Source organism: Petaurus breviceps, unplaced genomic scaffold (genome assembly GCF_028583685.1).
Source record: "Petaurus breviceps papuanus isolate PSGF00001 unplaced genomic scaffold, PetGlider_PUasm1.0 90330, whole genome shotgun sequence".
NCBI classification, from domain to species: Eukaryota; Metazoa; Chordata; class Mammalia; order Diprotodontia; family Petauridae; genus Petaurus; species Petaurus breviceps.
In genome coordinates this window covers 1,615,913-1,630,889 of record NW_027187219.1, presented here as the reverse complement: position 1 = coordinate 1,630,889, position 14,977 = coordinate 1,615,913, and the positions used below count along the sequence as shown (strand labels likewise).

General features: G+C 44.6%; 1 protein-coding gene and 1 pseudogene across 1 annotated transcript in view; both read left to right on the top strand.

The window, feature by feature from the left end:
• Positions 1-241: 241 nt before the first annotated feature.
• Positions 242-14,977, top strand: part of TCN1 (transcobalamin 1) — a 20,758-nt gene continuing 6,022 nt past the window's right edge. Inside the window, exons 1-4 of the mRNA XM_069108032.1 lie at positions 242-356; positions 3,144-3,323; positions 7,395-7,526; positions 10,866-11,015. Of these exons, the coding sequence (XP_068964133.1) occupies positions 278-356; positions 3,144-3,323; positions 7,395-7,526; positions 10,866-11,015 (541 nt within the window). The 5' untranslated portion in view covers positions 242-277. The remainder of the gene's footprint in view (positions 357-3,143; positions 3,324-7,394; positions 7,527-10,865; positions 11,016-14,977) is intronic.
• Positions 7,919-9,831, top strand: LOC138177053 (FAST kinase domain-containing protein 4 pseudogene; annotated as a pseudogene).

The following is a 14,977-nucleotide window of genomic DNA, read 5'->3' as shown; positions in this document are numbered from 1 at the left end:
ATATAGCAACCAACGCCCAGGTTCCAAGGAAGTTGGGGATCCATGCCCCGCCTGACAGCCCCATTTCTGACTCATTCCTGGGCTCTTGCCCTCCCAGGAGCTGACCTGCACAGCCACCCTCCTGGCCGTTACTCAACGTTTGTCTGGCAGCAAGGGGTGAGGCAAGGTAGGGGAGGAGCACCAGCTATTTTCTGCTCATTGCCCAATAAGTACCCCACCTCAGACTCTGTAACCTAATACAGGTGGAGGAGAGGAAGTGGAGACCACAGCTGGAGAGATGAGAGTATCCCAAAGTCTGTCCCTGGTGGGCTTCCTCCTCTTTTTCCTCTTCCCTGCTCACCTCTGTGAGATCTGTGGTAAGTGAATTCTGGCCAAAGCAGCACATTTCCAGAGTCCTCCTAGGGGCAGGATGATTATGGGAAATTGGGGAGGGGGAATCGGACTCTATAGTTATCTCAAGGGAACATCATATTCTAGACCCACAGATTGATGACCTTGCTTTTTGACAACAGGGATTCCAGTCTGTTTCCTAAAGTCTGCTTCCAGATGTGTGTGTGTGTGTGTGTGTATGTGTGCATTTTGGAGGGAGAGGGGTTGTCATTCCTTCTAGGGCATACAATAGCACAATGGAAATAACTACTGTAAGGAAGGAGTTATACTTATAAGCTACTTGATCCTGGGCAAGTCCTAGGCTCATTAATTTAAAAGCTAGGAGACCCTGGAGGTCATGAAGTCCAACATCCCCATCTCACAGATGAGGAATTTGTCCAGCAATTTCAGACTCTCCATGACCCCATTTGGGGTTTTCTTGGCAGAGATACTGGAGTGGTTTGCCATTTCCTTCTCTAGTTCATTTTACAAATGAGCAACTGAGGCAAACAGGGTGAAGTGATTTGCCCAGGGTCACACAGCTAGGAAGTGTCTGAGGCCAATTTGAACTTGGGTCTTCTTGACTCCAGGGCCTGTGCTCTATCCACTGAGCCACCTGGCTGTCCAAGACAAGGAGTGTAGGGGTCGTGAAGTGCAATCCATTCATTCTACAGATGAGGAGCTGACTTGGCCCAGACCACTCTCTCAGACTTAGTTTCTGCAGGAGGAATTTTCTTAGGAAACTTTACCTGGTGTAATAGAGTGTTGGACTTGGAGGCAAGTCCTGAGGTTCATATCTTGGGTCTAAGACTTATTAGCTGTGTGATATTAAGATGGTCTTGTAACCACTCTGAGCCTATCTATCCTCCTCTGTAAAATGGGAATAATAATCCCTCACTACCCTCCTTATAGGGCTGTGTGAGGCACTTCATAAACCTTCCAGCCTCTGAGAAACATGAGCCCTGGGTTAGAGTCATTAAGAAAGGGACAAAAATTGCTAGCGCATACCCGGAGGGCAGAAGCCAAGGAAGCTGATTGAACAATGGTGACCAGGAACTTGGGGCAAGCTCACCATGCTAAGGAAGATTGCCAGACAGGATGTTTGTGAAAAATCTCTAGCTGAGGGGTTACAACACAGTACTCCCATTGTGGGCACAAGGAGTGGGGTCACTGGTACAGCCCCCTTCCCAGTCCCCAAACACACCTCACCCTTGGCTCTTGATCAATAATGCCAGGACAGATTGGAGCTAGAAAGAAGGAAACACTCAAGCCTAACAACTCCTCAAGACTCATGCCTCTCCTCCCTTCGATAGCCAGACTCCTGGGGAAAGTCTATACCGGCTTCTTCCTCTTGCTCTTTGGAACCTGGCTTCTGACCTCTTCACTCTACTGAAACTGATCTCCCCAAAGTTAGTGACAGACAAATCAAGACAGGGCTCACTCTTAAGATTTGCTCCTGGGCTGTACCCTCATCCCTCTTGAATACAACTTCCTCTGCCCTCACTAGTCCTTAGGATGGAAGTCCAAGTCTGGACCCTGTCGTCACTCCCCAGAGGGGTCAGAACCAGACTCACGCAGTGATTTTTGTCGAGAACAGCAGGCATCCCTTTCCAAAGCTGCACACACCTTCTCTTCTTCCACACTTTCCCTCAAGAGCTCTAGCTTCATTCTTTCTTCCTTCATTTCTTCCATCTACTCTTGGAGTCTTTGTGGCTACTCCCTTCTTTCTGGGGAAGGAAAATGAGGTCACCTTATTGTACACTTCTGGAACCTGGTGCTGAGAATTCTTCAGCCAAGGAGATTTCTGCATTGCATTGGGAGCTTTCTTCTATTTGTTCATAACTTACGTCTCCATGCTAGGGATGTCTGGAAAAGCTCACCCTCTTCTTGCTCATTCTTTCAAGCTTATTGTCATTCTGGTCCCTCTTTGGAAGGCCAACAGCCACACTGAGGGCTCAGGACTCTGATCCCCTTAATCGCTTCCTCCTTCCTCACCTTATCCTTTACTTACTTCTCTGTGTAGATATTGGATCTCCCCAGGAAATGGAAACTGCTTCAAGACAGAGATCATTTGTCCTTTCTTATCTTTTTTTTAATTCCTAGTTCATATGCTGTACTTAGCTGATGTTTAATAAATGCTTTTTACATTGCAATGAATTGTGATCCCTGGGGATGGGGATAGAAAAAGCTGCCTCTAATATATAGAAAAGAACAAAGGAAAACACTGGCAGAGAGCTAACCTCGGAGTCAGGAAGACCCCAGTTTGAGTCTTGTCTCAGACACTGAATTAGCTTACTAATAAGCTTGTCTCAGATACTTACTTTGTTATTCAGTCATTTTAGTCATGTCTGACTCTTTATGGCCCCATTTGGGATTTTCTTGGCAAAATGGTTTGTCATTTCCTTCTCCAACTTACTAGTATGATGCTGGGCAAAGGTTTCAGTCTCAATTTCTTCATTGGCAAAATGGGGATAATGAGTGCCCACTTTCTAGGATTGTTGCAAAGATCATTTGAAATAATGCGTGTAATGTGCTTAATAAATTTGAAAGTGCTAGCGTTGATACTGACAATGGTGATAGACCTGAATTCTAGTTTCAGCTCTACCCTGGACTTGCTCTATGCCCTTAGAAGAATACTAGTAAGCTCAGGGCCTCAGTTTCTCCATTTATTAAAATTTTTTTTAAGGTCTAGACTAGATGGTGTCAAGCTTGTCCTCTTCCCACTATGACCTCGGGCACATGCCTGGATTCTCTCTTTCTCTCCCTCACCACAGCAGTAAGCAATGAGCAGCAAGCCAGCCTGACTCCTCTGATGGCCACAATGATTGATTCCAACCAGTCCTTCCCAGAAGTAGATCCTAGCATCCTGATTGCCCTCAGACTCGCAAGGCAACAGGACAAAAAGGCCAAGGCAACCTTCGTGAACCAAGTACTACAAAACATCATGCGACGTGGTAAGAATGACTGTCTTTTCCTTTGAAAAATAAAAATAAAAGGGAGGAGGCCCATCCAGGCTGTCCAATCAGTTTTGGGTAGAAACAGTCTGCTTACAGAGCAAAGCTTTAACTGGCAAGTTACTGTTTTTGTTCTTCCTTGTGTAGTAACAATACCTCACACTTGTTTCACATTTTATAATTTTTTAAATTACAAAACTGAGAATTATAACACTGAGAATTTTATGATACCTTTTGGTTTTCTATTACCTTCACTTCCAAATATTTCACTGCCCACTACCCTATTCTGAGACCCTTACCTTGTAACTAGTTATTTTAAGGGGGAAGGGGAGGGAAGAAGTAAAAACAGTTCAGCGAAATGAATCAATCCATCCAATGAGCCAGAGAGCATATGTAAAGTTCTATACCCATAGTCCCCTGCCTCTGCAAGGGTGGGACACGGACCTCATAAACTTTCTAACAAGAATTCTGTTGTATGGAAGAAAATGAGACACTCTATCACCCCGTGACACTATGCACAGAGACATGGGTCCCCTCTAGTCTGCTTCTAAGTGGGGCCACCATTAGCTGTAGCAGGGAGAAGCAGGGCCACAACCAGACAGGACATGTGAAGGGATACAGCTGGGGTGGGGGATGGAGGAAGCTTCATACCTAAGAGGTTACTATTTTCATTGAAATTGTTCTTGCAAAAACGAAGTTATTTTTCCAGCTGCCAGAGGACTCTAAGGAATGTTAGGGCCTTGTATATGTGGTGCCTGCGCCAACGCCCCTGCTGGTTCTCTCACAGTGAGGGCTCTACCAAGGAGGTCCCCAGCTATGGCACACCTGACGAGTCCCTTAAAGGAGTATGAGATAGCACGCTACCCTCTCCTCAAGAAACCAAGTCTCTGCCACCATTTCTTTGGCTGGGGGCGGGGGAGAGGGGGCCTTTCTTCAGGACTTCCCTATTCAAATATAAATACTCTTAGAAATCAACAATTCACAGAATAGAAGACAGCATAAAGAGCATGGAACTAGAAATCAGGACGCACAAGTTCTGAACCCACCTTGGCTACTGACCATGACCAGGTCATTTCCTGTCTCTAAGCCTTGGTTTCCTCCTCTCAAATGATAACAAAAATAATAATAGTTGAATTTTATGTAGCACTTTAAGGAAACTCCAGCCCTGGACAAGTCATTGAACCTCTCAATGCCCCCAAGGAACTCTGGAAAACTAGAAGTTTTAGAGCAGGAGTTTATTTTCACTGAGAAGGAGAATTTCATTTTCGATGTTCATTACAGCAATGAAACCACAACCCAGTATGATTGAGAAGTAGGTAGGTAAATAATGAGAGACAGAGATGGAGAGAGAGACAGAGACAGAGAGATACAGAGACAGAGAGAGACAGAGAGACAGAGACAGAGAGAGAGACAGAGAGACAGGGATAGAGACAAAGAGACAGAGAGAGACAGAGAGACAGAGATAGAGACAGAGAGAGACAGAGAGACAGAGATAGAGACAGAAAGATAGACAGAGACAGAGAGACAGAGACAGAGAAACAGAGACAGAGAGAGACAGAGACGGAGACAGACAGAATGAGAGACAGAGATAGAGAAAGAATGAGAGAGAGAATAGACATCATTACCTCCATTTTACAAATATAGAAACCAAGGCAGACTGAGGTTAAATGACTTGTCTAAGGTCACACAGCTAGTAAATGATAGAGGCAGGTCTTGACTATAAGTCTTCCAGCCCTCTTGCCATTGTACCATAACTACATCTCTATGTAGAAAAAAGGCAAAGGGCTAAATAGCATTTATATGCACCTACTATTCGCCAGGCACTTCACAAATATTATCTCATCAGATCCTCACAACAACCCTGGCAGGTAGATGCTGTGACTATCCCCATTTTACAGTTGGGAAACTAAGGCAGACAGAGTTTAAGTGACCTGCTCAAGGTCACACAGTAAAAGTATCTGAGGCTACACTTGAACTCATGTTTTCCTGATTCCAAACCATGTCCTATCCACTGCACTACCTAGCTGCCTCTGCAAAAGAAGGGAGTTGAGCTAAATCCTTTCTAAGTCTCATTCTGGCTTTAAAATTCTATAACCTTGGGGCAGCCAGGTAGCATAGCGAGTAAGAGCACCAGCTCCAGTGTTGGCATGACCTAGAGATCGAATCCCAGGCTCAGACACTTAGCACCCACCCAGAAACACCTGGTCATGTAACCTTGAGCAAGTTACTTAACCCCAATTGCTTAGGGGCGGCCAGGTGGCTCAGCGAGTAAGAGCACCGGCTCCAGTGTCAGGATGACCTGGGGATCAAATCTGGGCTCAGATACTCAGCACCACACCCAGGAATAACTGGTCGTGTAACCTTAAGCAAGTTACTTAACCCCTATTGCTTTAAAAAAAAAAATTCTATAACCTTAGTTGAAGTCAGCTAGGTTAGTTAGGTAGCTGGACTGTGCAATGGAGAGAGTGCTGGGCCTGGAATAAGGGAGATGTGAGTTCAAATTCAGATTGAGACACTTACTGGTTATGTGACCTTTGATAAGTCACTGAAGCTCTCTCAGCCTTCCCCCTTACTGAAGGCAGGTATCAAAGAGGGTTTTTCCTGACCTTGCCAACATATACTGTACCAGAAACAAATGAGACCGGGGCAGAACATTAAAAAGGAGCTCATTAAAAGAAAAGCCAATGGAAGGGACCTCAGGAACAAATGGATAAAAAAGGCAATTTGCCAATTGACAAACTCGGAAATTCTGATTCTAAGAAGAGCAAAGTTCACACTGTCAGCTTAGGCTTCCACAGTGCATTACAGTTTCTAAAGTTCTTTCTCTGAAACAATCCTGTAGCATGTCTTGTACATGTATGTATCACAAGCCCATGTTACAGAGGAAGAAAATGAAGCACAGAGGTGAATGACCTGTCCAGGTGCACCCAGCCAGTAGGTGGGATGTAGGAAGTCAGGGGCAAGAACACAAACAGTATTAGTAATGTTTGGTCCAAAATCGACAGAATTCCCCTCAGCAGCCAGTTTAATAACGCTATCGAAAAAGGTCCTACAATTTGGGTAGGATCAGAGATTCAGAGCTGCAAGGACCTTTAAAGGACATTGAAGCCAACCCCGTAATTTTACAGATATGGAATTCTAAGTCCCAGAGAAGGTGAAGGAGGAGTGACTTGCCCAGGGTCACACATCTAGTAAACATCTGAGGCAGGATTGGAATCAGATCTGCCTAACTTAAAGTTCAGTGCTATACCTCTTATACCACCTAGATACCCCCATGACTTGTTCTCACTTTGCATTTATCGCCAATGTTTCTAGATATCCACTAAACATCTTTTATTTAATTCATTTTAGAATTTCACCAAGAATTAGAAATCGAGCTTGCTGACATTAGCTTGCAAAATACTCTTTTCCCGAGACAACATTTGACCTTCCAAGGTCCTCTCTCATATTCCATGACTACAGAAAAACAAATGGTTTCTTAGTCTTCAAAATCTAGAAAATAAGAGCCCACAGGTGAAAGGCCAATGAGCTTGACTTTGGTCCTGGAGAAATTCTGAAGTATATTATTTAAAAGATGTTTATGGCACTTTGCTTCGTCAGACCACACCTGGAGGATCATACTCATTTCTGGTCGCCACACTTGAGGGAGGTCATTGATGTTCTGGAGAGCATCCAAAGGGGAACAGCCTGATGGTGAAGGACCTTGAGTCCTTCATGTGAGGAACTGGGGCTAGTTGAGGTGGAGAAGAGATGGCTGTGTTCAAGCATCTGCAGGCAAGATTGAACTTATTCTGTTTGACTCCAGGTTGGGGGAGAGGACAGGAGCCATGGGTTAAAAATTATACATTGAGAAACAGTGGGTTCCCCTCTCTGGAGATTATTAAGCAGAGGCTGGGTGACCCCTTTCATGAACATTGCAAAGGGTTTAGATTGGACTCAGTGGTCAATGAGTATTCTCCCAAGTTTGAAATTCTGTGATTCTCAATCAAAAATCCATGCCCAGTTCTTTCTCTAATAAGATCAACTATGTCAAAATCACTCACCTACCCAGACATGTATGTTTCCTTTAAGAAACTTTAACCTCAGGACAGCTTGCCCTGAATATGCTGGCATTGACAGCTGCTTGCCGGAAAGACGTTGTAGATGATTTTAAGCTGGTCAGAAACCTAGAAGAGAAGTTCCAAGAGGAAGTGGCCAGTATTGGTAAGAACCTCTCTACCAAAGGCAGCCTTCTTTCCTTCCTTCCATCTTTTCTTCTTTGTTCTGCTACATCCTTGAATCCTAACTAACCTCCCTCCCTCCCTCCATAAATGTGGCTTCCTCTTTTCCATTGATCAACTATTTATTGAGGACCTGTTGTGTCCCAAGTACTGTCCCAGATACCATAAAGTATTTAAGACCATAAGCACATAATGAGGAGACAAGATAATGCACAAGAAAAGGAATAATAGCAACTAGTATCTGAGTCTGGGAATGTATCACAGGCAGACAGATTCAAAGAGCTACAAGAAGACAGAGTAAGGCTGCATTGTACTCTGTTGATACACATTTCTTTCCTTCTTTCGTTTCGGTGCACGGCGTGTATGGAGGTCAGAGGCAGCGAAGGCCTAGGGGTGCTGCCCCTGGAGAGCTGGATCTTAAGTGGCTTGAGTTGAATTGAAAGTACTACCCCTCTCCTTCAGCTTCAGTGTTCCTGCCCAGGTCTAGAGGGCATCATGGCATCCCACCTGATGAAACGCTGCATCTGCCTCTTGGCCACCCATCAGGCCTCACCCTTAACTGTAACTGGCAGCCTAAGGCTGGCCAGGGCCCCCTGCAAGATGATGACCACCACACATGAATCCACTATCTCCACTTTGGATAGCCTCTTAAATAAGGAGCATTGTTCACCCCCTACCCATGGCCTCAGGAAGGCGACCGGCAGATTGAGAAGGCTACCAGCCCTGAGGAAGTACTAGAATTGCTTGATGGTGGGCACAAGCTACACCGTAACCATGCTGCCCTTGCGGTAATTAAGCTTTTTCACCTCTTGGCTGATAAGCACCAGGACAGACTCACTCCTTAAGGATGCCCGGGTCAGAAGCTTCTCCACACTGTGGACAGCCCGGTATCCTCAGCCTGGTGTGGAATCCTTGTGAACTTGCTCCAGAGCTTCTACACATTACAACTTCCAGAAAATTTCAAGCCCCTGCCATCTATGGAGAAAGAAGTTCTCTAGAGACTTCGCCGAGTTAAATATAAGAACCTGGTTTTTCTGGCAGAGACGAGCATCCCCTACATGCAGGAGCAGGGCTCAGTGGAGCTCCTGGCAGAGCTCTTGATGCACTTAGAGTGGCGCTGGGCAGAGATCAATGACTGCTGCACCGTGGTGACCCTCACGACCAAAGCCAGGCGCCTCTCTGAGGCACTAATGGACCGACTAGAGGACAAGTTCCTGGAGCTGGCAGAGCAGTTTGGCCCTGAGGACCTGCAGAAAGTGATGCTGACCCTGGCTTCTCAGAACCAGCGCTCAGTGCCCCTGCTTCGGGCCATCTCATACCACCTGGCTCAGAAACCTTTTACCCTGACAAGAGGAATGCTTATTGACTTTCCATATGCTTATGGAAAACTAAACTTCCACCAAACCCAGATATTCCAGAAGCTTGCAGCTGAACTGCTGCCCCACATGTCCGGCATGATGCTCTAAGTCCTTTGCCTTCCTCAAGTGGCTCAACTTGCCTCTTTTCGAAGCCTTTGCCCAGCACATACTGAACAAGGCCAACAGCTTCACCCCACTCCAGCTGAGCAACATGACCCTGGCATCTGCTTGCCTGAACTTCCATCCCAAGCAAGAAGAACAGTTCTTCAGTTTGGTACATGGGAAGCTGGAGCCAGAACTGGCCACATGGAACCCCCCTGAGTGCAGATGTGGTGTGGGCCCTGTGCATTCTGCAGCAGGTACAGAAGGCTCAGCTTCAAGAGGTTCTTCGCCAGGAATTCAACAGCCAGTTTCTAGATGGCAAGTTCCCCCAGAACCAGAGCACCTACCAGAAGCTGATCCACATCTTTGCCACCACTCGACTGGACCCCCCTGCCAGCGGTGACCCCCCCACATCTGGGGAGATGACACCCATGCAGAAAGATTTGCAGGACATACTGAAATTGGAGAGACCACTCAGCATGGCTGGGACCGTGTGCTGAGTTGGTACTTGAGTGCTTGACGTGGACAATCCGCCTCTGCCCAGGAAGAACTTTGCGGCGCCTCACCTGGCTCAGCCAGCTGGAGCTCAGCCTTTGCCCCTGGTGCCAAGAGGTTGGTTCTGCTTCGCTGGGAGCTCCCAAATGTCATCAGCCAAAGCCAGGATCTGCCGGGTCGGTTTGTTATGGGCAGGCACCACCTTAGGGCTGCAGGCCTCCTGCTGGTCCATGTTCCATACTACGAGTGGCTAGAGCTGAAGTCCAAATGTCACAAAGGTTCTTACCTCAAGGACAAGATGGGGAGGCTGTGGCTGAGGACCTGGCCAAGTGACCTTCCCTCTTCTAGCCCTATGTGAGATCCAGCCTTGCGGCAGAACAGCTTGTCTGGAAGGGAAGAACTTGTGCAAACAGGGTCCTACCAGACTTACTCCCAGAGATCTCTGCCTGACAAGGACATGCCTGGGCACTAGGTGCTGGCTGTGTTGGAGCCTTTCTCCTCAATGACCTGGCTCCTGCTGCTACCAAATTGGGGTTATTGGATGACCCAGTCTTATGGGGGGGTAGGGGGAACTAATCTTTATTCCCCCATTGTTAAGGGCCTTTCCCAAATAAAGGATTCCTTCTGAAAAAAAAAAAAGACATTTCTTAAAGAAACAGGAAATTCAGAGTTCCGCTTTTGGTTTAGGGACTGATTTTAATGATAAATCAATGAGCCTTTAGGAAGCACCTACTATGTACCCGGCACTGGGATAAAATGAATTATGAGACACTTATAAGATCCCAATAAATATATCAAGCGTGAAATCCCATGCTTTGTACTTTCACAATTTTAGCCCATGAAAAGGAAATCACTCTATGTTACTCCAGAAGGCAACATCAGGACCGTCTGGCCAAAGTTACAAGCAAGCAGACTCCAACTCAACAAAAGACTCAGCTAACATTTAGAACCATACAACACTGGAACAAATCCCTTCTGAAGTGGTGAGGTCCCCATTGCAGCAAATGTTCAAGCAGAGACCAGGCAGACAGCTGTCAGAGATGGCGTAGAGAGGACTCCTCCAGTGGATAAGAAGTTGGAGTACAAGATCCCTGAAGGTCTTTCTGATTCTAGGGCTCGTTCATCACTTTTCTGGAGCCCTTTCCTCCTCTGGGAGATAGATTTCTACCCAGGCTTTAATTTCACATCTTCAGCTATTTGCTATCCATGTTCTCTCTATTGCCCAACCTTATTCAATAGGGAGCAGTGGTGGGGGACGGAGCGGGAGAGGAGTGGGATGAAGGAGGGAGTGGCCAAAACTATTATTGGGGTATATATCTCTTGTTTTCCTTCTGTGGGTGACGTATTTATTCTTTGCTTCCCATCAGATACCTCTGGTCACCCATTGACTAACTATTACGAGCTTGGCTTGGATGTCTTGGCCTTATGTCTTCTAAATGGGACCTATTCATCCTCCAGAATTGCTAGGCTCTTCTCTGCAGAGGAAATGAATTATATTAGTGGCCGGTTCTCTGTGGGTAAGTAATGGCACCAGGCCATCCTCCCTACACAAAATCCACATGTGAAATCAAAATAGAAATTTAGCCTCTATCATCTCATCTGCTGTCTCAGGGAGACATTTTAGGGAGTAGTCAATCAATCAAGAAGTATTTAATAAGCTTCTACTATGTGCAGAGACCTATGAATATAGAGAAGAAAAGAGTCCCTGCTATCAAGGGTCTTTCATTCTAATAGAGGAAACAAGATATGCAAATTAAAACATACAAGGTAAATATGAAGTTGATGGAAGGTAAACTTGGAAGAGTTAGTACTAGACCCTGAAGGGACCAAGAAAAGTCTCCTGGAAAAGATGGCACTTATATGGAGTCTTAAAAGAAGCCAAGGATTGTAAGAGCAGTTGAATAGGAGGGAAAGCATTCCAAACAGGGGGAAACAGACTGTGCCAAAACATGGAGACAGAAATGGTACTCTGTATATGAGGAATATCAAATAGGGTGATATGACCACACCAGAGAGTGCTGTGGAGGAGAGTAAAGTGTGTGAATACTGGAAAGACAGGAAGGGGTCAGGTTATGAAGAATCTTTAACACTAAAGGGCATTATTTTTGATCCTGGAAATAATAAGGAGTCCCTGAAGTTTACTGAGCAAGGGAGTGAAATGGAAAGATCTAAGATTTAGGAAAATCAGGATGGATTTGAGTATGAAAAGACTTGAGACATGGAGGCCAATTAGAACAGTATTTAATAGCCGGAAGAAGTTCAGAAGAGGATAGAGTTTGGGGAAAACAAAAATGAGTTCTGTTTTGGACATGTTGATGTTGAGTTTGAAATGCCCTTGGGACATCAGCCCTTTGACTCAGAAGAAGGCCTATATATGGAGAGGGGGGGGGAGAACAAGGGGGAAGAGAGAGAAAGAATTGGGAATCATTTTGTTGTTCAGTCATTTTTCAGTCGTGTCCAACTCCATGAACCCATTAAGGTTTTCTTGGCAAAGATACTGGGATGATTTGCCATTTCCTTCTCCAGCTCATTTTACAGATGAGGAAACTCAGGCAAACAGGGTTATGTGACTTGGCCAGGATCATACAGCTATTAAGTGTCTGAAGCCAAATTTACACTCATGAAGATAAGTCTCCTTGACTGTATGCCATACACTCTATCCACTGCACCATCTAGCTGCCTAGGAATCATCTATATAGAGAAAATGATTGAAGCCATAGGAACTAAGGATTAAAAAAACAAATGAAAGTATAGAGAGGAAAGAGACCAGGACAGAACTTTGATTAATGGTTACAACAGGGATGAAGACCCAGAAAAAGAAACTGAAAAGGAAGGGACAAGACAGATACAAAAGATGTCTAAGAAAGAGCAGAGTGATGAAAACACAGAAAAATTATCCAGCGACGAGTGATCATCAGTGTAAAAGACCGCAGAGAAATCACATAGGATGAGCATTGAGAAGAGGGAGTTAATATTGCATTTCAGAGGTCATTAGTAACTTTGGAGAGAACAGTTTCATTTGAATGATGAGGTCACAAGATATAATTCAGAGGATTTAGAAGAGACAGAGAAAAGGAAGTAGAGACACTGATCATAGAAGGCTTTTTTCAATGAACTTGGCAGAGAAAGAGAGGTGGTGGGGGATAGTGTTAGAGGGAAATGAGATGAGAAGGGGAGAGGAGGGAACTCTTGGAAAGTGGTCTCCATTTTTTTTAAATCCTTAGCAGAAATAGCAGGGAAAGGGAGTAGTATGAGAGGGCTTGAGGAGGGAATAAAAAGGGTTGGATCTGCATGATGGTGGAACAGAAAGTCTACTAGGGAGAAACAATGGGTATCTTGCTACAGTGAGATTAACTAGCATCAATTTGTAGTAGATCCAATTGTCGCCATTTCGTGATTTCTTCCAGTTCAGTTTCAGCATCATGTCAGTAAGAATGAAGGAGGTATATGGTGAGAATAATGCAGGTTTGGGGTTTAGCAAGTCATGACTGACAGAAGGACAACAGAACAGGAGATTCAAGGAAGGGGATCATGAAGAGCTGAACTGCTTCACCAAGGAGTCAAAATCGGGAGAGGAAAAGAGTACAGCAAGAATAGACAGCCCAAGACAGTACCGAGGAATGGAAGGATCAAAGGGTATAGTGAGAGTGAAGAGAAGGCTTAACTATGGAAGGTGTTGGGAAGATAAAAATATTACGATTGTATGATGGAAAGTCAGAGTTCTTGAGCATGGTAGCTGAACACTTGTTGCTGATAGCAAGACCATCCTTTTTCAGAGTTTAGATGGAATGGAAGGGTAGGTTATGAGAGTTGAATTGACTGGGAAAGTAGAAGAAACATCAACTTGTTAAGTTGAAATCCTCATAATGAGGGAAGTAGTGGGGTGGAGAGGAAGACTGAACTAGGCACTGAATTCATTGAGAAAGAGAATGACCTAGATTGGGTGATAAATTTGTATTGAATAAACTCCAAAGGAAGAGAGGTCACTGAGTGATGTCCATAAAGAGGGAGTGGCAGTGAACAGGAAGGGGTATTCCAACTCCCACCACAACCAGTGAGTATGGCGTGTGAGAGAAAAACCTAGTTAATCCTGGAGAGAGTGGCAAGGGAAGCAGTATCATCATGAGAGAACCAGGTCTCAGTGAACACCAGAAGATAGGAGTGAGAAAGAAAAAGTTTTGAGATGAAAGAAAAATTGTTAATTATAGAGATGTCCCCAAAAGCACATTGGAAGGGACAGGAAAATCTGGAGTGAGACATTGGCAAGGGAGGAGTGGAGAATTGAGGGGACAAAAATGAGGAAGCAGACAGAAGAACACAAAGACTAACAAATTCTTTCCCATTCAAGGAATTATGACATCTGGGTATTACTGCAAACACATCCTTCCTTTTTCACTATGTCCAGGGTTCGATCACTAGTTTTGCCCACTTTTGATGTGGAGGGAGGTAGGATGGACATAGTAGGTAGGTGGTAATAGTAGCAGAAGAGGAAAGATCATTGATGGGGTGTGTCTCTGGTCATATGTTTCTAAAAAGGCTGAAGTACAAAGAGTTATGGGAAGGTTCCTCCACTGGACACATTCCATGACTTTCATGAACTTGAGGGGTTTTTTGCTTTGGCAATAGTGTGTCTGGTGAGATTATACCAACAAACTCACCCTCTCACAGATCTGTCTCTAAAAATAGGAGGGTAGATATATTAAGCATACAGAACAAAAGAATGCCTCAATTGAAAAAGAAAATGAGACCAGAGATTTCATCAATGTGAGAAGCAGTAAGAATTTACCCTTCCTGGGAAGCTCAGCACCTCCTCTGTTTCTTAAAGTCACCAAGAATTGATTCAGGTAGTGCATCAATCAATCATATTGGGGAAATTCTAGCTCACAGATAAATATTAAAGTCATCACTCGTCTAAATGGAAATTTGCTCAATCAGATACCCACTTAGCATTAGGAACTTAGTACTGATAACTTACAAAAATAAGTCCCACCGATGCTGCATTCATAGAGAAATAATATATACACAGAATAGGGATCAAGAGGAAAAACATAAACATCCAGATGGACTACTGGGGACAAAAATAGAAGATACAACATGTGCTAGAAATATCACTGGTTCGGGACTCAGAGGGAGCAGGTTCAAATCCCCCTCCTGAAATTTACTACACGTGTGACTATGAGTCATCTAAACTCTCTGAGCCTCAGTTTCTTCATCTGTAAAATGACAGAGTTAGAGTAGATGGTGTCTGAGACACCCTTCAGTTCTAGACCTATGAACCTGAGACAAGACAAAATAAAAAAATATATCTTTCCCAGGTTCCTATCCACTAGCCTGCAGGAGTCTGGGGTAGCAGTAAGCAGAGAGATGCCCACTTCCTTCCTTTCTTCCTTTCTTTCTTTCTTTCTTTCTTTCTTTCTTTCTTTCTTTCTTTCTTTCTTTCTTTCTTTCTTTCTTTCTTTCTTTCTTTCTTTCTTTCTTT